The sequence below is a fragment of the Muscardinus avellanarius genome (assembly GCF_963383645.1).
Source record: "Muscardinus avellanarius genome assembly, chromosome: 13".
NCBI classification, from domain to species: Eukaryota; Metazoa; Chordata; class Mammalia; order Rodentia; family Gliridae; genus Muscardinus; species Muscardinus avellanarius.
The window spans coordinates 55,262,684-55,288,699 of NC_137799.1; the positions used below are offsets into that span (position 1 = coordinate 55,262,684).

Below are 26,016 nucleotides of genomic sequence, written 5' to 3' on the forward strand. Positions count from 1 at the left end.
AGATAAATTTTAGGACTGATTTTTCTATGTCTGTGAGGAATGATCTTGGTAGTTTAATGGGCATTGCATTAAATCTGTAGATCACTTTTGGGAGGATGGCCATTTTAATGATATTTATTCTGGCAATCCATGAACATGGAAGATCTTTCCATCTTCTAAGATCTTCTTCGATTTCTTTTTTCAGTGTTTTATAGTTTTCTTTGTAGAGATCTTTTACATCCTTGGTCAAGTTTATTCCTAGGTATTTTATTTTCTTGTGGGAGATCCTGAGTGGAAGTGTTTTCTGAGTTTCTTTTTCAGTGGATTTATGGTTGGTGTACAGGAAAGCTTCTGATTTTTTAAGATTGATTTTGTATCCAGATACTTTGCTGAATTTGTTGATCAGTTCTATAAGCCTTTTGGTTGAGTTTGTTGGGTTTTCTAAATATAGTATCATGTTATCTGCAAATAATGAAAGCTTAAGTTCTTCTTTTCCTATTTGTACTCCTTTGATTTCCTCTTCTTGCCTTATTGCTCTGGCTAGAGTCTCTAGTACTATATTGAAGAGAAGTGGTGAGAGTGGACAGCCTTGTCTTGTTTCAGTTTTTAGGGGGAATTCTTGAAGTTTTTCCCCATTTAATATGATGTTGGCAGTGGGCTTATTATAGATTGTCTTAATAATGTTGAGATATGTTCCTTCTATTCCAATTCTCTGCAGTGTTTTTATCATAAATGGATGTTGAATTTTATCAAATGCTTTTTCAGCATCTATTGAGATGATCATGTGGTTTTTGTCTTTGATTCTGTTTATAAGATGAATTACATGGATTGATTTTCGTATATTGAACCAGCCTTGTATCCCTGGGATGAACCCTACCTGGTCATGGTGAATGATTTTCTTGATGTGGTTTTGAATGTGTGTTGCTAGTATTTTGTTTAACAGTTTTGCATCCAAATTCATCACAGATATGGGCCTGTAGTTTTCCTTCCTTTAACTGTCTTTATTCGGTTTGGGTATTAGTGTGATGTTGGCTTCATAGAATGTATTTGGGAGAGTCCCGGTTTTTTCTATTTCCCAAAATAGTTTGAGTAGTATTGGGATTAGAACTTCTATAAAGGTTTTATAGAATTCACTTGGGAAACCATCTGGTCCTGGGCTTTTCTTTGATGGTAAGCTCTTTATTGCTGTTTCAATCTCTTTGATTGTTATTGGTTGGTTTAAGTGCTCTATATCTCCTTGACTCAGTTTAGGAAGGTTGTATTTATCTAGGAAGCTGTCAATTTCCTCCAGATTTTCCATTTTGTTGGAGTATAGTTTTTCAAAATAGTTTCTGATAATCCTCTGGATTTCTACGCTGTCAGTAGTAATGTCTCCTTTTTCATCCCTTATCTTCATAATTTGGGTTGATTTTCTCTTTTTTTTAGTTAGGTTGGCTAGTGGTTTATCAATCTTGTTAATTTTTTCAAGAAACCAGTTTTTGGTTTTGTTGATTTTCTGTATTGTTTTTTTTATTCTCTATTTCGTTAATTTCTGCTCTAATTTTAATAATTTCTCTTCTTCTACTGGCTTTGGGGTTCAATTGTTCCTGCTTTTCAAGGGCTTTGAGGTGTGTCGTTAGGCTATTTATTTGAAGATTTTCTATTTTTCTTATGTGAGCACTCAGTGCTATAAATTTTCTTCTTAATACTGCCTTCAAAGTGTCCCAGAGGTTTTGATATGTTGTATCTTTATTTTCATTTGTTTCTAGAAATTTCTTGATTTCACCTCTTACATCTTTTATGACCCATTCTTCATTCAGAAGTGGGGTGTTCAGTCTCCACATGTTTATGTTGTTTCGCTGGGTTTTCTTATAGTTGATTTCTAGTTTCATTCCATTATGGTCTGAAATGACACAGGGAAGTATGTAACATTTTTTAAATTTGCTAGTGCTCATTTTGTGTCCCAGAATGTGATCTATTTTGGAGAAGGTTCCATGAGCAGCTGAGAAAAATGTAAACTCTGCTGTAGTTGTGTGAAATATTCTATATGTGTCCAACAGGTCCATTTGGTTAATGGTGTTCTTTAGTTCTGAGACATCTTTACTGACCCTTTGTCTGGAAGATCGGTCTAGTATTGTGAGAGGTGTGTTGAAGTCTCCCAGTATTATTGTGTTGGGATTTATGTGTGACTTCATGTCACAAAGAGTTTGATAATGAAAATAGCTGCCCCTATGTTTGGGGCATATATGTTGATTATTGTTATTTCCTCTTGCTGGACTATTCCTTTTACCAGTAAAATGTGACCTTCTTTGTCTCTTCTAATAAGTTTGGGTTTGAAGTCTAACTTGTCTGATATCATAGTTGCTACTCCTGCTTGTCTTCGAGTACCATTAGCATGGATTTCCTTGCTCCAGCCCTTTACCTTGAGTTTGTTCCTATCTTTACTTGTAAGTTGTGTTTCTTGTAAGCAGCAGATGGATGGATTCTGGCTTTTAATCCATTTTGCCACTTTATGTCTTTTTATTGGGAGTTGAGGCCATTTACATTCAGTGTGATTATAGAGAGATAATTTTTAATTCCCAACATGTTAAGATCTTATTTCTGTTTGTAATACTGTTTATTCTTCTTTGCTTAGTTGTCTGCTGGATGGGAATTCTTGTTTCTTTGGTTCTGGCGTGTATTACCCATTTCCTCTTTGCAGTTAATCTCCTTGAGTATTTTCTCTAGCGCTGGTTTTGAAGACATAAATTCCTTCAGATGCTGTTTGTCATGGAAGCTTCTTATTTCCCCATCTAATTTTATGGATAGTTTTGCTGGGTAGGAAATTTTTGGCTGGAGGTTATTTTCTTTCAGAATTTGGAATATGTTACTCCAAGCCCTTCTGGCTTTCATAACTTGGTTTGGGAAGTCTGGAGTGATTCTAATTGGTTTGCCTCTGAATGTCACGTGGCCCTTTGTTTTTGTTGCCTTTAAGATTCTCTCCTTGGCTTCCACATTAGTCATTTTGACAATTATGTGGCATGGGGATCCTCTTCTCTGATCCTGTCTAAAGGGAGTTCTATAAGTTTCCTGGACCTGTGTATCGACCTCTTTCTCTATATTTGGAAAATTTTCTGCTATTACTTTCTTGAAGAGATTATTGATCCCATTGGTTTCACCTTCTTTTCCCTCCTCTATTCCAATTATTCTTAGGTTAGCTCTCTTGAAATGGGCCCATATTTCTTCAATGTCAGATTCCTGCTGTCGGATTTTTTTTTCTAAATTAAAAACTATGCATTCATTTTTGGAATGATCATCTTCAAGAAGTGAGCTTCTATTCCCATGTGGTCTAATCTGTTGTTTATACTTTGAATTGAAGCCTTTATTTCAATGATTGCATGCTTTATCTCTTTTTGACTCTCTCTGAATTCTTTTCAAAAGTCCTCTATTATTTCTAAAGTTATTTTTCTGATTTGATCTTCTAGAGATCTTTGTATTTCTGTGTTATCAGATTCTGGTGTTGTGGGGTTGTGGGCATTCACTGCTCCATTGTTATTTCTCTTTCCCATGATTTTGGAAGTTTGTGCCTTCTCTGGGTTCTTCCCTGGGTCACTACGAGTTCACTTAAGATGTTCTGGATCTCGAGTCTGTGGTATCTCAGTCACCACTACTCCTTTACTGGGTTTTATCACAAAGTCTCAGACTCAGGGAGTCAATCGAGGCTGCTTAGACCATAGGGGGTGCCAAGTTGGGTGTTCTCCAGAGGGGAGTTGTGACTATGGTGTGATATCTCTGCCACCGCCACTCCCCCATTGGGGTGCACTGCTAAAATCTCCGACCCAGGGAGACTATCTGCGCAAGTCCCTGGGAGTGCAGTACTGAGGTTTCTCCCCTAGGGGCCGCAATTTGACTCATGGTTGTTGAGTGCGCTGATAGAGCTGTAGTGAACTCGGTGGATTCGCTGCTGCCGCCACTGGCAATATGGCACCAATGACACGCCCTCGGCCGTGATGTGGCGTATTTCTTCTCTGGTTTTGAGCTCCATTGAGTCCCTGCCAGGTGTGCTGTGCTTGGTCCTTTAGAGCTTTAGATGTTCCCTGCGTTGACAAAACTGCTGACTGCTGCCTGGCTCTTCAGCACCTGCTCACCTCAGCTTGCTGTCCACTCCTCCTCTCTGTAGCCTGGTGGCTGGTTGAGTGCGTTGGTCTTCAGCTGTCCGGTGAACTCGCCGCTGCTGCCGGCAGTAAGGCGCTGCTGTCATGTCCTTGGCCATGAGTTTGGCGTAGTTCTTCTCTGGTTTTGAGCTCCAATGAGTCCCTGCGGGGTGTGCTGATCCCAGCCCTTGGGAGCTTTAGACACTCCTTGTGCCGAAAAAACTGCTGACTGCCGCCCGGCTGTTCAGCACCTGCTGACCTCGGCTTGCTGTCCACCCCTCCTCTCTGGAGCCTGGTGGGTGGTTTAGTGCATTGGTCTTCAGCTGTCCAGTGAACTCGCCGCTGATGCTGGCAGTAAGGCACTGCTGTTGCGTCCTCGGCCGTGAGGTTGACGTAGTTCTTCTCTGGTTTTGAGCTCCGCTGAGTCCCTGCGGGGTGTGCTGATCCGGGCCCTTGGGAGCTTTAGATGCTCCTTGCACTGAAAAAAACTGCTGACTGCCGCCCGGCTGTTCAGCAGCAGCTCACCTCTCCTCGCTGTCTACCCCTCCTCTCTGGCGCCTGGTGGCTGATTGAATGCATTGGTCTAGTGCCGTCCGGTGAACTCGTCGCTGCCGCCAGCAGTAAGGCGCTGCTGCTGCGTCCTAGGCTGCGAGGCCGGCATACCTCCTCTCTGGATTTGAGCTCCATTCTGAGTTTCCCTCCTCTCTGGAGCCTGGTGCTGCTAGGGAAGATGTAGGCCGCCCAGAATGGGTTCTATTTGTGCACATACAGCACTATGAACTACACTGTGATATGAGACTGTAATGCACCAATGGAAGTATAAACATAAATAAAGAAATGAAATGGCAGCAGCCTCCTAAGATGTAGCAGGTGCTCAATACATGACATGACCCTGGCCAACTTGCAGTGCACATGCCTTTCCTGCAGCACCCTCAATGCTTTACCTACCTGCATTGGGCGTCCTGGGAGCCCACAGATGCTGGTCTCTGCCTCCAATGACCTTCTAACTCAGGAGTCACAAGAAAGTTGCTGTCCAGGTAAGGTATGGATGTCCAGTGAGCAGGGTTGACCGTGAACACCTGTGGCTTCAGTGTGGGGGGAGGGGGTAGTAGAGGAGTCTGAGCAGAGGAGAGAGGATTCCTGTTCAGCTTTGAAAGAGAGAAGGGAAAGAAAGTGCAGGAGAACAGAGGAACACAGGAGCACAAATGGGAGCCTTGCTTGGACACGGGACAGGGAGAAATGTATAGAGCAGTGAGGGTCAAAGACGTCATATACTGGCTTTATTGTATGACTATGGAGAAATCCTGAAAACCCCCTAGCAGAAGATAGTCATGATCATAGTGTATTGGATTCATGTGTGGTATGTATAGTAGTGACTCTCAGCCATGGTGCAATAACTCGCAAGTGTGATACGATCTGTGTGAGGTATATTATAAAGATGGCTCTCTTAACCAAAGCTAGAATTAGATTTCTGCTTTATTTCACCTTAATTGTTTCTAAAACAAAAGTTTAGCAAAAATACTTGGACTCCTCCAGACCAGCAGAATGTATAAATATTGGCAATTTTCCATTTGTCAGGCAAATGTTCTACAAAGAACAAAGGAGGTTGTGTTGCAGATGACAATGCCTGTAGTTTATGCTCCTTTTTTTCTTCTTCCAAGAAAAGAAACATGCACGGAGCCCTGTGGTGACCCTGCGTTCTAATAGCAGGGAAAAGGGGGTCTCCCCTCCAACAGGCCAATGTCCATCAAAGTGTTTGTCCTTTTGTTATCTGAAAGGTTGAGCCCCTATCTCATTTTCTTTTTTATAAAAGGCTGTAGGATGGGTATTAAGAGGTTAGAGCCCTTAGAATGATCTTCTAGTAGATCCACACAGCCAAATGGGAAAGAGGATGGAGTGTACACCAGGTTACCTTGTCCCACCAAAGACTGCTGAAAAATCAGAAGCTAACAGGGCAAATGGTTTGTCCACAGCTGGCACAGCTAGTGCTGTCTTAAGATCATGGTGAGATTTCCTCCACATACAGCATAGATGACTTCTTTTCTTTTAACTAGTGACCAATAACAGCTGATTTTGCCCAACAAAGCTTAACTAAAGAGGGAGGATTCTAGGAAGTAATGTGTGAAGAATATCTGCTGTTTCCTCCAGGTTTCGAGAGATTCCTAAAAGTGACTATGGATTCTTAAAACAGACTCTCTATAACAAACCACTAACATCCGGATCTCTCTGTGGAAGGAACAATACCTGCTGGCTTTCACTTTCTGTGTTTTTTATTTTATTTTTTGTTGTTTGAATTTTTTCATAATTGTTATGCATTTGGTATGAAAGAAGATACTTGTTAAAGGGCCCGTAAAAGTGTAGTCACTGACTCTTTGGATGAACTCAAAGATTAGTTTTCTCATCTAAAAAATGGACCTAAACCTGTATCATCCCGCAATGCTTCTCCCTTGTACAAGGAAATAGGAAAAAATTGGACATAAATTCAAGTCTTCACAGGCCAAGGTATCAGATGGATATGGGAGAATAAGCGACTCTGGGACTCTGCTGTTTCAAAAAGGCACTGTGTGTGGGGGTGGGGGTGCAACTAGCTACAAAAAGTAACATGGACATGCTCTAAAAATAAACAAAAGAACTTCTGGTCAAGACTATTATTCAGCACCATGTATAGTGAGTAAGGTTGATATTTCAAACAATTTCACTGCTAAGACAGCACCATGATCTATAACCATAAAAATATCAGTAAGACCTAAAGCCAGAAAATCAGGGTCCATGAAATACACTTGATCCATTCATTCATGTTGTCATACAGATATTTTATCCACAACCTACTTTGTACCTAATGACAGTGCAAACTACTAATAGTACAAGGACTTAATAGTTCTGATGCTGGAGGTTGATTTGAGCTCATTCATCTCCTTTTCTTGTGGTTGGCATTGGTTAGAGGCATAATTGAAGGTTATTAATTTACTCTAATTAAAGGCAAGTTAGTATAAATACACTACAAATCAGGAGTTCAAAGTTCTGGTCCAGGCTGCATAATCTTGAGCAAGGCTACATCTAGGCCATACTTACACCATTCATTAAATAAGGTGCTCATAGGTGATCCATCTGTAAAACTCCTTTTAGCTAAACAACATGAGCTTTGGTACAGTGGAAAGAACCATATAAAACTGGATTGATGGCCATTTCTTGTTTTTTTTTTTTTGTGGTACTAGGAGTGGAAACCAGGGCTATACTCCCAGACCTATTTTATACTTTATTTGGAAATAGGGTCTCACTAGTTGCTGAGAGCCTCACTAAGTAGCTGAAGCTGTCTTTGAACCTGTGCGACCCTCCCATCTCAGCTCCCAAGCACTGGGATTACAAGCGTGCGCCACCATGCCCGGCAGATGGCCATTTCTAAATTTGTTAGTGGTGTGAAACCTAGTTTCCTCAAACCTAAAATGAGAAAAATAAAACCTGTTTTTTTTGTTTGTTTGTTTTGCTGGATTGCTGTGACAATTAACTTCAATAAGATGTGGAATAATATTCATTTTGTAGTAAAACAGCATTATGTTGGTATTCAAATACACTGTATCTTTTAACTTCCACCAACCATCACTCATTAGAATAGAATTAATGAACTTAGGCAGAATAAATTTAAGGTCCAAGTAAAATATGTAATCTGTGGTGTTTCTGGCTGCTTTATACAGTTGTTTGTCGGCATTTTCAAGGGATGAGCCCCAGGACCTTTGTCAGATTTGGTTCCAGGTTCTACACCAAGAAATGATGTACATGGAATGGAATAGTATTTGCACAGAGCCTATGTCCCCAGGACACTTTAAATCATTTCTAGATCACCCATAATACCAAATACAATGCAAAATCTATGTAAATAGTTGTAATTATTTCCTAAACAATATAATACAACATCAAAAACTACACAATACATAACCTGCAGTTGGCTAAAGCTACAGATATGGAGACTCCAGATATGGAGGGCTGACTGTACCTTACCATTTCATTTACTTGTTACTCTTTGACTATTTGAAGGCTTTACAGACTCCATGAGGGATAGGGAGAAGGAAAAGGAGGAAGGAGAGAGAAAGAAAAAGTATGGAGGACATTTGGCTGCCTGGAAGTGGCAGCCCCTCTGCAGCACTAGGGCGTGGGTATGTGAGCTGCCACCCTTGCTCCTGCCCAGGTGGTGGGGGACCATAGAATTCACCATCCAAGCTAGTACACTTTTTTTTTTTTGGTGGAACTGGGGTTCCTTCTACCTCCAGGCTACACTCCCAGACCTATGTCTGTCTGTCTGTCTGTCTGTCTGTCTGTCTGTCTGTCTGTCTGTCTGTCTATCTATCTATCTATATTTTTTGAAACAGGGTCTCTTAAGCCAGCGAGGCTGGCTTCGAACCAGCGCAATCCTCCTGTCTTCACCTCCCAAATTCAGGGATTACAATCATGCGCCACCACGCCTGGCGCTAAGACACTTTTGAAAGTAAACACTCTCTCAAACAAGAATGTATGCCTCTTCCACCTTTCAGGCTTCCTCTTTGTGACTTTTGCTCTCACTTTCAAGCTAAGTCTGATGTACTAATAATGAGCAAATTGCAAAAGAAGATCTTATACAAATGATCAAGACAGAGCAAGAAAAACATGGGGCCTAAATTGAAGCAACAAAGCAGTGTATTATCTTTAGATAAAGTAGATCAATGTATCTTTAGACTTTTTTTTTTGAATTGGGGATTGAACCCGGAGCATTCTACCTCTGAGCTTCACCCCAGCCCTATTGTATCTTTTATTTGGAAACAGAGTCTCATTAAGTTGCTGGGTCATTAAGAGGCTGGCTGCTAACCTGGAATTCTCCTGTCTCAGCTTCCCAGCTACTGGGATTACAGGTGTACACCACCATGCCCAGCTTAAATCCCGAGTTCTTTAAAGGCATGTTAAAAGGTAATTTAACTTAAATTTGAGAAATACACACTAATTATAGATAAGGCATTACAAATTCTATGTAAATTGTTGCAATTGTAGTTTCATTTTTATTATTTTAATATATGTTTTGGTGGAGAATCAATAAACTTTTTGTAATGAGATGGAGAGTAAATGTTTTAAGGCTTGTGAGCCATTTGGTATCTTTTGTTTTTGTAGTGCAAAAGTAGTCACAAGTAATATGTAAGAAAATGGGTGTGGCTGTGATTGAATAAAACTTTATTTATAAAAAAAACTGTCAGGCCGGGCGTGGTGGCACACGCTTGTAATTCCCGTGCTTGGGAGGTGGAGACAGGAGGATCACGCAGGTTCGAAGCCAGCTGCGCTGGCTTAGGAGACCCTATTTCAAAAAATATAAAATAGGTCTGGGAGTGTAGCCCAGAGGTAGAAGGGCTTTCAGGAACTCCAGTAACCACACACACACACACACACACACACACACACACACACACACAGTCAGGATTTGGCTTGCTGTTGTTTGCCAACTGAGGTTTTTAAAGCAATAGTTCACAGACTTGAAATTCATAGGGTTAGAAAAATAAAAATCTGAAATTGACTCAGAATTTCTGACTTATTTTGCTAAGTAATGATGTTAAAAATGTCTTTACCGTACTTACTCAGTAATGATTTTATCAGAATTCTAAGTAGCAAAAAGTAGAAAGGGCATGACTTCAGAACAAATTTAGCTCTATCAAAATACACCATTCTATCTATGTTTTAGAAAGTTTTCCTTAGCTTGGTGACAACTTTGTCATAAAAACACTCAGTCAACAGATGTGGTTTCATTGCTTTGAGAGATTATTGGGATGTAGTATAGTAGAAAGAGCAAGGTATTTATAGTTGAAAAATCAAGATTTTAATACGATTGGGGATTATAAAGAAGGGAGGGAGGGGGCCGGGCGTGGTGGCGCACGCTTGTAATCCCAGCGCTTGGGAGGCAGAGACAGGAGGATCGCGCAGGTTCGAAGCCAGCCGCGCGCGCTGGCTTAGGAGACCCTGTTTCCAAATAAAAATGTAAAAATAGGTCTGGGAGTGTAGCCCGGAAGTAGAAGGGCTTCCAGGAACCCCAGTACCACCAAAAAAAAAAAAAAAAAAGAAGGGAGGGAGGAGTAAATTTTACTAGGATAAATATACCCTGAAAGAGTCTTGAATCCCCATTGCAAACAAAAACTCTGAGTGCTGTATGCCTGCATGTCTATCATTCTGAATGTCATCATGATGTATGATGACAATGCACCAATTTAAAAAAGAAAAAAAAAAACCCAGTATGAGTAACCTCAGAACTCACCGGCTGCCAATGTACAGGGTACCAGGCTGGGGGGCAATTGAAGCGGTTGCAAGCTTGCACTGTGCTTGGCTTGGGGTGGTGACACATCTCATCAGCCAGGATTACGATCTCATTCATCTCTCTGGAAAGTAGGTGGGAGCAGAAGACATCTCTGGTCTGCAGGCCAACACCACAGGTGAGACTACATGGACTCCATTTGCCAATTTCCCACCTGAGAAGAAATCAGAGAGGAAGAAGATTGCTTCAGTTCTCTTGCAGAGAACATTTCCTATGAATTAAAGCATTGCCAATAGAGTAAAACCCCTAGCTTGGAATATGGGAAATTCTAGGACAAGGCTGGGAATTCTATCCTAAGTCAAGAACCCATCTTCCCTCTTTATGTTTTAGAATTTGTTTAGAAGAAAGCAAAGAGAGTGATAAAATGGAACATTCAATGTCTACCCACAAAATCACCAGTAATAGTCACAATTATGTGCTTTTATGGAGCATGCAGGCTTCATAGATATAATAGTGGTATTGCTAGAAACTGGTTTTGTAAATAGTGGGTTCAGGCATTAAATATTGGATAGTGGGTTTAGAAGAAGCCTTTCTACTAATTTCTGCAGCCCTCATTCTTGTGAGACTATAAAATTTGTGCTTGTTATTCTTTGGCTTCAAAGTGAAAGGTCATTGGCTCCAACTTCCTTCAAACTTCCATCATAGTACAGAAATGTCTCTGTCTTGTGTATAAATATCATCACTGCCTGGGACTGGATAATGTCACAGAAGGGGAGGCTGCTAAATAGATCAGTCTTCTTAAATGAAAGTAAGTGGAGTGAGTGGCTCATTATCTGGACATAGAAGTCAATCACACAGATGAGCTGAGTGCATGCACTGGCCAGTTGCAAATGGCCAGGTCTTGAGAAGTACATTTATAGTGAGCGAAGGGCCTATAAAAACACCCCCACTGCATTTCCCTGCTGATGCAACCTCCAAAATAGGAATGATAAATGCAAAGCTCAATGGCTTAGGCCCTGAGTTAGAAGCTTTCTCTAATGATCAGTTTTAGAAAGTTCTGTTTACACGGCAGAAATATTCTACAAATGGGAGTTAGCCAAGAAAAGTATGGCAGTAGAGCCTTGGTAACAAGACCTGGCTAACTTTCATGGCCAGTCCAGAAAATTGGTTTAGAAATCTTTGGCCTTTAGAATGATTTTCATAAGACTAAAACCAAGCACAGACTCTCATCTCTCCTGAGTACTGTAATGTACAACCAACTTTCAGTCCTCCCCCTACCCCACTTCTTGTGTGCACAGTGCTTATGGTACCTGTGACAAACTTCTTTGTTATTTCCATTTAGGCCCCATGGTTTTTTTGCTATATGTATGTATGTATGTATGTATGTATGTATGTATGTATACATATGTTGTTGTTGTTGTTGTTGTTGTTGTTGTTGTTGTTGTTATTATTATTATTATTATTATTATTATTATTATTATTGCAGTACTGGAATGGAACCCAGGGGAATTTTACCTCCAAGCCACAACCCTAGGCTTATTTTTTTATTCTTTATTTTCAAACAAGGTCTCACTAAGTTGTAGAGGGCCTCACTAAGTAGTTGAGGTTGTCTGTGAACTGAATTGAGATCCTCCTGTCTCAGCCTCCCACGTACTGGGATTACAAGTGTGCACCACCAAGCTTGACTTTTTTTGCTGTCTTTATGCAAGCTATGTTCCTATGTTAGAATACCTTTTTCCAATTTCCTTATCCCTCTATATTTCTTGCATTCCTACATATTTAAATTTGTCTTGTATTTTAAAGATTGCATTCATACCTATACCAGGCACTGGGTATTTTCTCAATTATATTACAGTTTTGAATGTTGGGCCCCGATGGAGTACATAATTCCTAAGGTAGAGCCTGTGTATGAGTCTTCTTTGTATAACTCACAGTATCCATCATAATTTCTTCTAGATAGTCAATGTAGATGGTCAATAAATTCTTGATAAATGAGCAAATGGAAGGGACATATCACCATAGAAATAACAGAAGCACATTGTCTACAGACATAGGCTATATTAATTTTCCTTATTTTTTAGTTGGAGGAATCTGAGAATCCATGATGATGACCTTCCCAACGACCTATAATTGATAAGTAATAAATCTATGATTCAAACTTGGGTATAAATGACTCCAAGGCCTTTGTCATTCTTACTGTTCCATGCTATTTCCAGGAAATAGCCTGAAAACTCCTATAACAACTTAAAAATTTTAAATACATAGAAGAGCAGAGACTGGGTAGAATATATATTTATTCAGATCTGTGTGTAAATATTTTTTAGCCTTTCCTTATTTTAGACTCCAGGCATGATTAATTCCAAGCTTTAAATTATTGTGGTGCTAGAATGGTTTAAGGATATGTCTGCACATTCCTTGCTACATTCTTGTTCCACAGATGGAGTCTCCAGTGCAGGCTGCACCCAGAGGCTCTCTGAACAATGAACAGAATGATGCAGAAGTGATGCTCTGAGATATCTAAGGCTAGACCACAGAGGATGTAGTTTCCACCCAGTGCTCTCTCTGATGGCTCATATATGGTGGTGGGAAGCCAGGCACCAGGTTTAGAAGACTCTCAGACAGTCTTAGGGAGAGTCTACTTGCAGAATGACTGGACCACTGCCAGCATCAATTTGCCATGTGTGTGCATAAGTGACCTCAAAAAGTACATCTTCCAGAGACAGACAAGCCTTCAGATGGCTGAAGCCTCAGGAAAGAAAGACCCTGAGCTCAAACTGCCTCTTGCAGCTGCTTATAGATATCCACTCAGGTGAACTATGGGGGAAGATAAATGTATATTGTTATTATAAGCTACTGGCTTTAAGGGGCAAAATTATTACACAGCAATAGGTAATACAAAAATATACCTCTCTGTAATAAGCATAGCCATCCAGAGACTAATGTAAGAATACTTATAGCAGCATTATTCAGAATAGACAGAAACAGGAAAAACATTAACATTTATCAACAGATGAATGAACAAAAATCTATGATACAGAAAAAGAGGGAAAAATGGCAACTGTGAGACACAGTACATCTCATTAGCTGTAACAAATAAAATTTAACACATGAGAAGGCAACATCTTGACCAAAAAAAGGCAGCAGAAGATTCTTACGAACAAAAATACAAAAAGGGAGCCACAGCGGAAGGAAATCCAATACTCTGAACATGAGATCCGATACTCTGCAAAGAATGTGCAACTGACCTGGTGTGGCCGCTGGAGCCATTTTGGGCTGCTGGTCTGAACCACAATTTCTGGCTCTGGCCAAGAAATCATCCCCTAGAAGTTCCCCCAAATAACCCAAAAACTTGAAGTGCAGAAAGTGGCAGCAGAGCTCCAACATCTTAAGTGACCAGCACCACACTTCAGGGATGCAGAAATAGAACCAAAAGCCTGCGCATTCACCAGAAGTGGCACCTGCAACAGTGCACTGTGTGCTCCAGAGACCCGGCCCACAGGACAGCAAGGTAACTGTGTTGCATTACTCGGCCATGATCACTCAGTGCGGCTGCAGGGATCCTGGTGGGCTAAGACCTGGCGGCCCATCCTTGAGGTAGTCCAGTTATAATCTCCAGAGACACAGGAAAGGCTCATAGTGCTCAGGGTGCCATAATGGCACAGAGTCACAGGAGATGGCTCCAAGACTACACTGGACACCTTTTGCTGGTGTGAGTAGAGAGGCACAGTCCCAGGGCGGGAAGGTGAAGAGCACAGGCCTGTAAGGTGCAGAGCCTGGAAAGCCCAGAGCCCAGGGTCAGAAGACACAGAACACAGGCCAGGAAAGTGCAGAGCTAATACCCAGAAAGTGCAGAGATTAGGGCTAAAAAGTGCAAAGCATAGGCCTGAGATCAAAAAGCCCAGGGTGGAGAGCACAGAGCCAGGGCCAGAGAGTGCAGGGCTGGAGGTAACAGAGCCCAGGACTGGAGGGCAGGGACCATGGGGCTGGAAAGCACAGAATCCAGTGTGGGGAAATACAGAATCCTGAGTTTACACTGAAACCATTTACGTGACACCCAATGCCTTGACACCTGAGCACAAAGCTGTCAGAGGTGAGAGAGGGGCACAAACACTCATAAAGTTGCTCCAAAAGCTGACAATAGGTTACAGAGCAATGAGAGATATTGAAATATAATCCAGAATCTACCACATACAGATGTTATACAGTCCTGGGCACTATATATGTAAATTAGCAGGACTGCTGTAATTTTTTATTTTTATTTTTACTTTCACACTGTTACTAGCTCTTTTTGTTCTTTTTATTTCTTTTTTTTTTTTTTTTTTTTTTGCTTTGGTCTATAATGTTAGTTTTTGTAACTTGTTTTGTTACTTCATGCATGTTTGTTTGCTCCCACCTCCATTTTTTTAAACAAACTTCCTCCTTCTAGCCTACTTTCTTCTCTCAAAACTTTTTTCCTTACTGTATCTCCCTGTTTTATATTCAAACTATTTCATATCTCCATACCTAAATCCTCTGTACTAACTATAAGAATTATAATATCTAACCTTCTATCATTCTTAACCAGATACTACCTTATACTTAAAATCTTACTCAACTTAGCCATATCCTCTACTTTACCCAACTTCTGTACCCATCATCTCAGTTCCTCCCCCCTTATCCAATTCTTGCCATTGAAAAAAAGCACTGCTTACCTATGCACGAACCTGCTGTCACCTCTAAATCCCTACTACTAAGATTGGATCAGATAGATATACACAGAGTCACACAAAAAAGATGCCAAGACATCAGAAAAACAAATCCAAGAATACTGAAAATATGAGAACTAGGAACAGTGAGGAAATAAGGAAAGTCACGAATTCTGACCTACAAGAAATGAAAGAATAATTCTGAATCTCGATCTTCCATATGATAATGGCCTCACAGTAATTGTGCAGTAAATGAAAGAGAAAATGGTGACATTAAGAAAGAATCAGAGAGAGCCGTGCATGGTGGCGCATGCTTGTAATCCCCGTGCTTGGGAGGCTGAGACAGGAGGATCAAAGCCAGCCTCAACTACTTAGTGAGGCTCTCAGCAATGTAGTGAGACCCTGTTTCCAAATAAAAATATAAAATAGTTCTGGGAGTATAGCCCAGAGGTAGAAAGCCTCTAGGTTCCACCCCCAGTACCACCAAAAAAAAAAAAAAGAAAAAAAGAATCAGAGAGAGAGAGAGGGGCCTGGAATAAAATAATCAATAAATAAAATGAAGACAGCAATAGAAATAAATTCTGGAATATTAGATGAAATGGAAAACAATATTACTGTTAGAAGACAGTTCATTCAAAATTGAAAAGACAGTTAACAGCATTCAGAAGATGTTACAACAACAAAACCTATACATCCAACAACTATGGGGCAAAATGAAGTGTCCTAACTTAAGGATAAAAGGCATTAAAGAAGGGATAGAGGCACAGGTCAGGGTTATTCGTAATCTCTTCAGAGAAATAATTTCAGAGAATTTTCCGAACGTGGAAAGAGACTTGGACATACATGTACAGGAGACATAGAAAACACCATTAAGACAAGATTAAAGAAGAATCTCCCCACGCCATGTAATAATCAAAATGACCAACATAGAGGCTAAGGAAAGAATCTTAAAAGCAGTTAGAACAAAAGAATGTGTGTCATGCAGGGGTAAAACAATAAAAATCACCCCAGACTTTACAACCCAAATCATGAATGCCAGGAGATACTGGTATGATGTAAGCCAGACTCTAGAGGAATACAACTTCCAACCAAAACTGTTTATTCAGCAAGGATATTATTAAAAGTTGATGGAGAAACAAAAGTGTTTCAAGATAAGCAGAATCTGAAAAAAATTCATGAATACAAAGCCAACACTAGAGAAAATGCTTAAAGTAATACAACATAATAAAGAAAAAAGAAGCAAATTTCAGAACCAGAGAAGAGATGAAGTTGATTAGTTGGGCAACTAATAAAAAAAGAAATAACATTATATCAAACAGAATATAGAACACAAAATGGCAGGAAACAAAAACTATATTTTAGTAATAACCCTGAATGTCTAAGGACTTAACTTGCCAATAAAAAGACATAGACTGGCAATGAGGATTAAAAAACATAATCCAAATTTATGCTGCTTGCAAGAAACTCACCTTACAGTCAAAAACATTCATAGGCTGAAAGTGAAAGGATGGAAAAAATATATAATGCCAATGGAGACCAAAAACAAGCAAGGTTAGCAACCATGACATCCAATAAAAGAAACTTTAAGCTAAAAAACATCAGACGAAACAAAGCAAGGCACTTCCTTTTATTAAAAGGAATAATTTAGCCGGGCGTGGTGGCGCACGCTTGTAATCCCCGCGCTTGGGAGGCAGAGACAGGAGGATCACGCAGGTTCGAAGCCAGCCTCGTGCGCTGGCTTAGGAGACCCTGTTTCCAAATAAAAATGTAAAAATAGGTCTGGGAGTGTAGCCCAGAGGTAGAAGGGCTTCCAGGAACCCCAGTACCACAAAAAAGGAACAGTTCACCAAGAAAATATCATGATACTAAACGTTTATGCCCCAACTGTGGATGTACTCACATTTGTAAAACAAACCTTCCTGAATCAGATATCAAATAGACCCAAATACAACAATACTGGGAGAATTCAACACACCACTCACGCCACTACATTGATATTCAAGGAAAAAGATGAGTAAAGCCTCTTCAGAAGTAAAGAAAACTATAAACCAAATGGACCTAATAGACATATACAGAATATTTTAACCAGGAACAGCAGAATACACATTCTTCTTAGCAGCCCATGAAACCGTCCCCAAAATAGATAACATCCTGGGCCACAAAGATGTAGTCTATATTTCAGACCACAATGAAATGAAAGTAGAAATCAACAACAACAAGACCAAAGGAGACTATTTAAATATATGAAGACTGAATGATACACTATTGAATGATGAGTAGGTAAGATCAGAAATAAGGGGAGAAATAAAAAAATTCCTGGAATTAGGAATTAAATGATAATAGAGACACAACATACCAAAATCTATGGGATGCGTTGAAGGCAGAGTTAAGAGGAAAGTTTATAGCATTGCGTTCCCACATAAAAAGAACAAAGAGTCACCAAGTACACAATTAATGACTCTCTCAGGGACCTAGAAAGACTGCAACAGTTTAATCCCAAAGCCAGTAGAAGGCAGGAAATAATTAAAATCAGGGCAAAAATAAATGAAATAGAGAATAAAAAGCAATTTAAAGAGTTAACAAAACAAAAAGCTGGTTCTTTGAAAAGATTAGTAAGATTGACAACCCCCTGGCTAACCTAATCAAAAGAAAGAGAGAATCAACTCAAATTATTAAAATCAGAAATGAAAAAGGAGACATCACCACAGACAGTGGGGAAATTCAAGGGATTATCAGAAACTATTTTGAAAATTTATACTCCAATAGACTGGAAAACATGGAAGAAATCAATAGATTTCTAAGCATATATAACTTACCTAAATTGAACCAAGAGAACATAGCAAGCCTAAACCAACCAATAGCAAAGAAAAAGAAACAGCAATAAAAATTCTGCCATCAAAGAAAATCCCAGGCCCAGACATGTTTCCAGCTTAATTGTACAAAACCTTCAGAGAAGAACTAATCCCCAAACTTCACAACTTGTGCCGGGTAATTGAAAGAGATGAAATTCTCCCAAACTCCTTCTACGAGGCCAGTACCACATTAACACCAGAACAAAATAAAGATGCCTCAAGAAAAGAAAATTACAGACCAATATCTTTGATGAACATAGATGCAAAAATTCTAAACAAAACACTAGCTATATGCATTCAAAATCATATCAAGAGAATTGTACACCATGACCAAGTTGGTTTCATCCCAGAAAAGCAAGGCTGGTTCAACATAGGCAAATCAACACATGTTATTCATGACGTAAATAGAACTGAGAACAAAAACCATGTGATCATATTAATATATGCTGAAAGAGCATTTGACAAAATCCAACACCCATTCATGTTACTGCAGAAAATTGGAATAGAAGGAGAGTATTTCAACATCATTAAGATAATATACAATAAACCCAAAGCCAATAATACTGAATGGGGAAAAACTGAGAATTTCCTCTAAAATCAGGAACAAGATGAGGATGTTCACTATCACCACTCCTTTTTAATGTAGTCCTCAAAACTCTTGCCCCAGCAACAAGATAAGAATATCAAAGGATTCAAATAGAAAAAGAGGAATTAAAATTATCTTTGTTTTCAGATGACATGATCCTTTATCTAGATGACCAAAGTACTCAACCAAAAGACTACTGGAGCTGATTAACCAAGTCAGCAAATTTGCAGCATACAAATAAACCTAAAGAAATCAGTTGCTTTTCTATATGTCAACAATGAATCCACAATGAAAGAAATAAAGAAAACAATTCCATTCACAATAACCTCAAAACCAATAAAATACCTAGGAATAAACCTAACCAAAGATGTAAAAGACCTCTACAATGAAAATTATAAGACATTAAAGAAAGAAATTGAAGAAGACCTTGGAAGATGGAAAGATCTTCCTTACTCATTGATAGGCAGAATAAATATAATCAAAATAGCCATTATGCCAAAAATTATCTATAGATTCAATGCAATTCCTATCAATATATGAATGACATTCTATATAGACCTAGAAAAATCAGTCATGAATTTTGTACGAAGAAAGAAAAGACCCAGAATAGCCAAATCTATTCCATGAGCAAGGGAGATCTTTCCATCTTCCAAGGTCTTCTTTAATTTATTTCTTTAATGTTTTATAGTTTTCATTGTAGAGGTCTTTTATGTCTTTGGTTGGGTTTATTCCTAGGTATTTTATTGGTTTTGAGGTTATTGTGAGTGGAATTTTTAAAAATTTCTTTCATTGTGGATTCATTGTTAACATAAAGAAAAAACCCAGAATAGCCAAAGCAATTCTCAGCAATGAGAACCATGCAGGAGGCATCACAATCCCTATCTTCAACTTATACTACATTACAATAGTAGTAAAAATAGCATGGTATTGGCACAACAACAGGCATATAGACCAATGGAACAGAATAGAAGACACGGAATCAAACCCACACACTTATAGTCAATCGATCTTTGACAAAGGGGTCAAGCTCATATGCTGGAGAAAAGACAGTCTTTTCAACAAATGGTGCTGGGAGAACTGGCTATCCATTTGTAGAAAGATAGAACTAAATCCTTACCTCTCACTGCACAAGAACCAACTCTAGATGTATCAAATACTTGGAAATTTAGACCAGAGACTGTGAAGCTATTAGAGGAGGGTATAGGCTTAACACTCCAACATCCACGCACAGGCAGTAACTTTCTCAACAAGACCTCCAAAGTGCAGAAAATTAAAGCAAGAATTAACAAGTGGGATGGCATCAAACTAAAAAGTTTCTGCTCATCAAAGGAAACCCTCAAGAACCTAAAGAGAAAGCCTACAAAATGGGAGATCTTTACCAGCTACCACTCTGATAGAGGGCTAATATCCAGAATATAAAAAGAGCTAAAAGACTCTACACTAGCAAAACAAATAATCAAGAAATGGGCAACGAATTGAATAGACACTTCAAAAAAGAAGAGATACAAATGGCTAATAGATACGTGAAAACATGTCAACATCATTAGCCATCGGGGAGATGCAAATAATGACTATGCTGAGATTCCATCTAATCCCCATCAGAGTGGCAAGCATAAAGAAGTCAAATAATAACAAATGCTGGCAAGGATATGGGGAAAGAGGAACTCTTTTATAGTGTTGGTGGGAGTGCAAAGTAGTTCAGCTGCTATGGAGATCAGTGTGGAGATTCTTTAGAAAACTGGGAATGGATCCACCATACAATTTGCCTATTCCACTCGTGGATATCTTTCTAAAGGGGTTGAAATCAGAGAACTACAGTAACATATGCATACCCATGTTCATAGCAGCACAATTCACAATAGCCAAAATATGGAACCAACCTAGGTTTCCATACACAGATGAATGGATTGCAAAATTATGTGAAATACACACAATGCAATTCTACTCAGCAATAAAGAAGAACAAATTCATGTCATTTTCAAGAAGATGAAAAGATCTGGAGAACATTATGTTATGTGAGATTAGCCAAGCACAGAAAAAAAAGGGACATATGTTTTCTCTAATATGCCCAAATTAGAGAGTATTAGGGATACCAGAGGGACTCCAGATAATGGAGGGGAAACCTCAGCAAAGCTAGAAAGGAAGGTAGAGGGGGGAGAAGGCTGAAGTTGATTAATAGAGGAGCTACATTTGAATATATGTATAAGTGTAAATGTAGCATGGTTAACCTGGGCATTCATTGTTGGGAGGGGGAGAAGTGGAGATGGGGAAGTAGTGGGCACCAAGCACTGTGTGAATGTATGGCACTGATAATATTATTCACATTGTCATGTGAAACTCTAGTGTACCAATAAAAAACAAAAAAGATAAAAAACCTATGATATATTCATACAAAATTATGCTTGTAATCTCAGTACGTGGGGGGGCTGAGACAAGAAGATTGCAGGTATGAAGCCAGCCTCAGCAGTTTAGTGAGGCTCTCAGCAACTTGCTGAGACCCTGTTTCCAAATAAAACATAAAATAGGCCTGGGGATATACTTAGAGGTAGAAGGCCCCTGGGTTCTATCCCCAGTACCACACAAAAATGTATGCAAAGTAATTAGAATAAGCTGCAGTGATAATTAACATCATGGATGAATCTCACAAACATGAAACTGAGTGAACAAAGCCAAAAGCACAAAAATTCATCCTGTTGCATTTCATTTATAAAAGCTCAAAAACCCGAAATCACTCCTCAGTGTCGGAAGTCAGGATGGAGATTACCCTTGGCAGGCAGGAACTAGAGAAGTGAGATGGGTAGGGCCTTTGGGCTGTATCAAGATCTGGGTGCTGCACCAAGCTCCCTGCCAACAGCAGCTAGAAGACGTGAGGAAGGATTCTTTCTTTCAGAGAAAGCATGGCTATTCCCACACCCGGCTTTTGGATATGTTTTTCAGAAAATGTGAGACAATAAACTTCGATTGTTTTCAGCTACCTAGTTAGTTATACTCTGTTTCAATAGTCTCAGGAAACGAAATCACTGCCCCCTCAGCAGCAAGCATGGTTCCTGGAGCACAGCAGATGCTTTGGCGGCTCAAACAGGATTGCATTTCCAGCGAACTGAGTGCGTGCCTCTAGAACAATCGCTTGGCTGGTTAGTATCTCATATCCATGTCTTCTGAACAAATGCTTTCCTCCAGCTTCAGAGTCTTCAAAGCTCTTGCTATGGTCTGGAGCTGAAGTGTCCCCAAAGCTCATGTATTAGGCAGAGCAGCAGGGTCTAGAAGTGTGGTTTTGGGGAAGTGACCAGATTCTGAGAGTTCTGACCTCAGTGCATGAATCTTTCAGAGGCTAAGTGGACTGCTGGGAGGTGGGAGCCAGTTGGAGGAAGTGAATGATTGGAGCAGTGCCTTGGAGGGCTAAGCCCCTCCCTTCTCTCTTTGCTTTCTGGCTGCCATATTCTGAGTCAGTCAGTCAGTCAGTCTGTCTGTCTGTCTGTCTGTCTGTCTGTCTGTCTGTCTGTCTCTGCTTTCTGGCTGCCATGAGCTGAGCACCTTTCTTCATCATGCCCTTCACCATAATGTTATGCCTCACCTCAGGTCCAAAGTGCTTGAGCTGGCCCGCCACAGACTGAAGCCTCTTAAACCATGTCAAAATAAAGCCTTCCTCCTTCGTGTTGTTCATGTAGGTATTTTGGTTGTAGTGATGAAAAGCTGACTTACACAGCTGTGAACACCATCAATTTTTTTTTTTAGTGTAGTATAAACGCTTTTGGTGACAAAACTGGGTCTTAATTGACTTGTTTTTGACAGGCTGCATCCCACTTTGTACAAATATTTATACATTTTATTGCTGTAATTTTAGCCTGCTGGAGTATGGCACTTCCTCCCACCCCAAAACGGCTAAGGGTGTTATACAATTTATGTCTTAGTCATCCTAACATCTTTCTGAAACACAGAATTTTCTGAATTCTGAAACACATCTGCCCCATGGCTTTGGCTGGAGGCCCAAGGCTCTGTATAAGAAGGGCAGTAAACCTGATTGCTTGGGTTTCTTTTCGTTTGTAGGCTTTAGGTATTCAGCCTTGTGGTTGGACCTTTGCCAAAATGTAGACTCTGGTTTCCCCAGCATTCCTTTTCCATATTTATTTCTTTCATTTGAGCCCTTCTTATCCAAATTATTGTCCCCTTTGTCAAAATTTGCTTGCAGGAAAGATTCTGTAAACTGACAGCTGATGTCCTGTTCCTTCAGGCTTGACCCTACCCATCTTTGAAACAATCAACTAAAGAAGAGCAGTCAGGGGACAGAGGGAAACCATCCTCCTTAGTGGCTGGAATCTGTCTTTCTGTCTCTGCTTAGCATGAGGTGTGCCTGGGTGGACTTGCCATTGCAAGTGGATTTTAGACATCCAACTTGGTTTGCTGATTCCTACTTTGTTTTCCTGATAGTTCTGGAGATGTGCCCAAAGTCCAGCCTAGTAGATTGGTTCTATTACTTTATCTGCATCTGGCCAGGCATTGGCCTTGGGCTGGCAGAGCACCTTCAGTCTTACGTCATATGCCATGATGTGACAGCAAGACAATGACATCTCAAGTGATCAGTGATAACCAGTTGCACTTAACACTTATGTTGTACTTCCCTCAGCCAAATCCTGTGCTAGCTGCTTAAACTCATTATTTCCCTTAATGTTCTCTATAGACCCATGATATATGTATGATCATCAGATGGATTTTAACAATGAGAAGTTGAGTCCTGGAAAAGTCAAATCATGGCCCAAGAATCCTGTTTCTGGGTCTAACCTATGTGTAGTGTCACCTGCATCACACCCAAGCCTACCACGACCTGAATACAGGACACTGGGAATGGAGCCGCCCCCTTCACAGAGGGTTTGTAGGTCTCCGCTCTGCATCACCCACCTTCTTTCACTTAGGTCCCAGCAAGACCCAGGGCTAATCCTGTCCAAGATGTAGAATACACCTTAGAATGTATTTACTACTTATTTCAACCCTATGAGGAAGATATTATTTTCCCCATTTTGCAAGGTGGGCTAAAAGAGGTCCTGAGGCATTAGCAATCTGTCTGAAATCTCAAACTCAGGCAGCCTGGCTCCTGCCTGTTGAACCATTACACCATTCTGTCTCTTAGAACTGGGATGATGAGCACGGTCCCTGAGTGACCAGTGTCAGGCACCATTGTGCTTTTAATTTCAGAAAATGACAAAGTGACAGGTCTATTTCTTTTATTTCTTTCTCTCTTTTTTTGTGGTACTGGGGTTCCGAGAAACCCTTCTACCTCTGGGCTACACTCCCAGATCTATTTTTATATTTTTATTTGGAAACAGGGTCATTAAGCCAGTGCAGCTGGCTTCGAACCTGTGTGATCCTCCTGTCTCTACCTCCCAAGCGTGGGGATTACAAGCGTGTGCCACCATGCCTGGTGACAGGTCTATTTCTACATAATAGAAACAAATGCACATATACTAGCCAGGGTTGTGGGCACAGTTGCAGTTGTTTCAGTATAGCTGTAGTGTTCCTGGGCACCCAAATTTATAAACAGAGTATAGTACTCTCCAAAAGACCTGTTTTTAAAGGTGGCCCTCAGAGTTAAGTAGGCAATCAAGGGCCCATTGTGGCTGGTCCTTAGCGACTTATGTTTGTATTAGCTATACAAAAGAAATTTTTACATTCCTTTGGACAGGGCTCATTATATGACTGATAAGGTTTTTCTTCATCCTCTTTCAGAGAAGGTAATGCCTTTGCCTACCAGCAATTCATTGTTGGTTACTGGTATAAATGCATATAATTTCTAATGGCAGATGTCCCTCTCTTTGGTCTATTATGCCCTAAGGATCTTCTTTTACTTTCATCTTTCCAGCAAAAAACAGGATTTTCTTTTATATTTTGTTTGGAAGAAAAATACCATTGTAAACATGAAATTTTTTTGGTTGTATTTTTTAAACGTTTGTGTAGCCCCTTCAATTTGACATTTCTACCCTGATTTTTAAAAATTTTTCATGAAGATATTTTGTTTCCTTTAGAGTACCTCTGAGTTTGGGATGTGGAGAAGAATCCTATAGTACTTCATGGGACACCACTGACTATGGCCAATTTCAGAAAGTTTAAGATAGGGCAAATAGATACTGTTGGGACCCATCACACAACAGTGTCTTAGACTGTTACTAATGGCTCCAAATTTGTCTCCAAATCTCCCATTATCCAATTAACCCATAGCTCACAGCTACTAAAATGCTAGTGCAGATGCAAATCTAGTCCTTTCCTTCCTCTGATTAAAAACCTCCTTTGGAGTCAGAGTTGAGCTTTAAGTGGGTGCAGGGGGCCAGTATTTTCTGGGCTCAGCTTTGGTCCCATAGGAAGCACAACAGCGCTCGAGCTAAACTTTCTAACAGGATGTTTCCCTTCTCCCTCCTTTTCCTTCTTCCCCTCTGCAAGGGATGAACTTTAGCTTGTGGGTTGGTGGGGAGTGGCCCATTGGTATGTGACAGGGTTCAGCACTGGGCCAGGGTAGCTGGGAGTCAAACATTCAGGGAGGATTGAACAAATACATAGATAGCTAAAAAATAATATGAGCCAGATTTCCTATTGTCACTGGGGGGAGTTACAAGTTTGGAAAGCAGGAAGACTAGAATAACCCTTGTAGAACTGGATTAGTATTGAGAGCAGTGTGAACTCATTTCAATAGACAGATACACGGATAGAGATCTCTCTGGAGAGAGAGATCAACAGATACAAATGATACAAACATAACAAATGTGTGTTGTCATTTCTACCTCTCTTCACGGAAAGACCTAAAATCAATGGCATCCTAGTAGTACCAGGGAGGTCAAATGCCAGGTCTTGAAATTCCTTTAGTAGAGAAATTAGTTCTACTGTCTAGTGAAAGTAACTGGTTGCTGTAGAAATGGCTGACTTCAGGAAGGGGTCTTGGAAAAGAAAAAAAGGATCCGAGACTATCTTGTTATACTAGAAAACTTGGCAGTGCTCAAAGAATGATGGGTATATGGCAAAATGCCAAAAGCCAGCTTGAAAGGGCTCCTCCTGGCCATGTCTGGGACAATTAGATAGGAATGGATTTTTATCCTTTGAGAAAAATAGAAATTCATAAATGAATAAATAAATGAGAAGAGAAAGATTGCTCCACCATAGTAGAATGCCTTTTAATGAAGGAAGGAATGATGGAATTTAGAAAGTCACCATTTGACAACCCTCATAATAATTGATTCAAATAAGAATCATTGATGACTACAATCTGGTGTGTGAAAGGCTGAATGGAAATAGGCTATTTACTTAGTTCCATCCTATCTCTCTACTGTGGTCTTAATGTGCTCCCCCATTCATGTGTCATGAACTTAATCCTCAATGCAGCAGTATTGGGAGATAGGGCCATTTGGAGGTGTTTAGGCCATGAGAATGGATGAATGCCATTAAAGACAGGCTTGATAAAGCAATTCATTCCTTTTTGCTCTTCAGCTTGCTGTCATATAAGGACACATCATTCCTCCCCTCAAGAGGACATAACACACAAAGTACCATCTTAGAAGCAGAG

General features: G+C 40.0%; 1 protein-coding gene across 1 annotated transcript in view; it reads right to left on the bottom strand.

The window, feature by feature from the left end:
* ADAMTSL1 (ADAMTS like 1) overlaps nt 1-26,016 on the bottom strand; it is a gene marked incomplete at both ends in the record, with an annotated part of 419,367 nt that overhangs the window by 146,997 nt on the left and 246,354 nt on the right. The window contains one exon of the mRNA XM_080708549.1: nt 10,354-10,564. Within this exon, the coding sequence (XP_080564675.1) occupies nt 10,354-10,564 (211 nt within the window). The remainder of the gene's footprint in view (nt 1-10,353; nt 10,565-26,016) is intronic.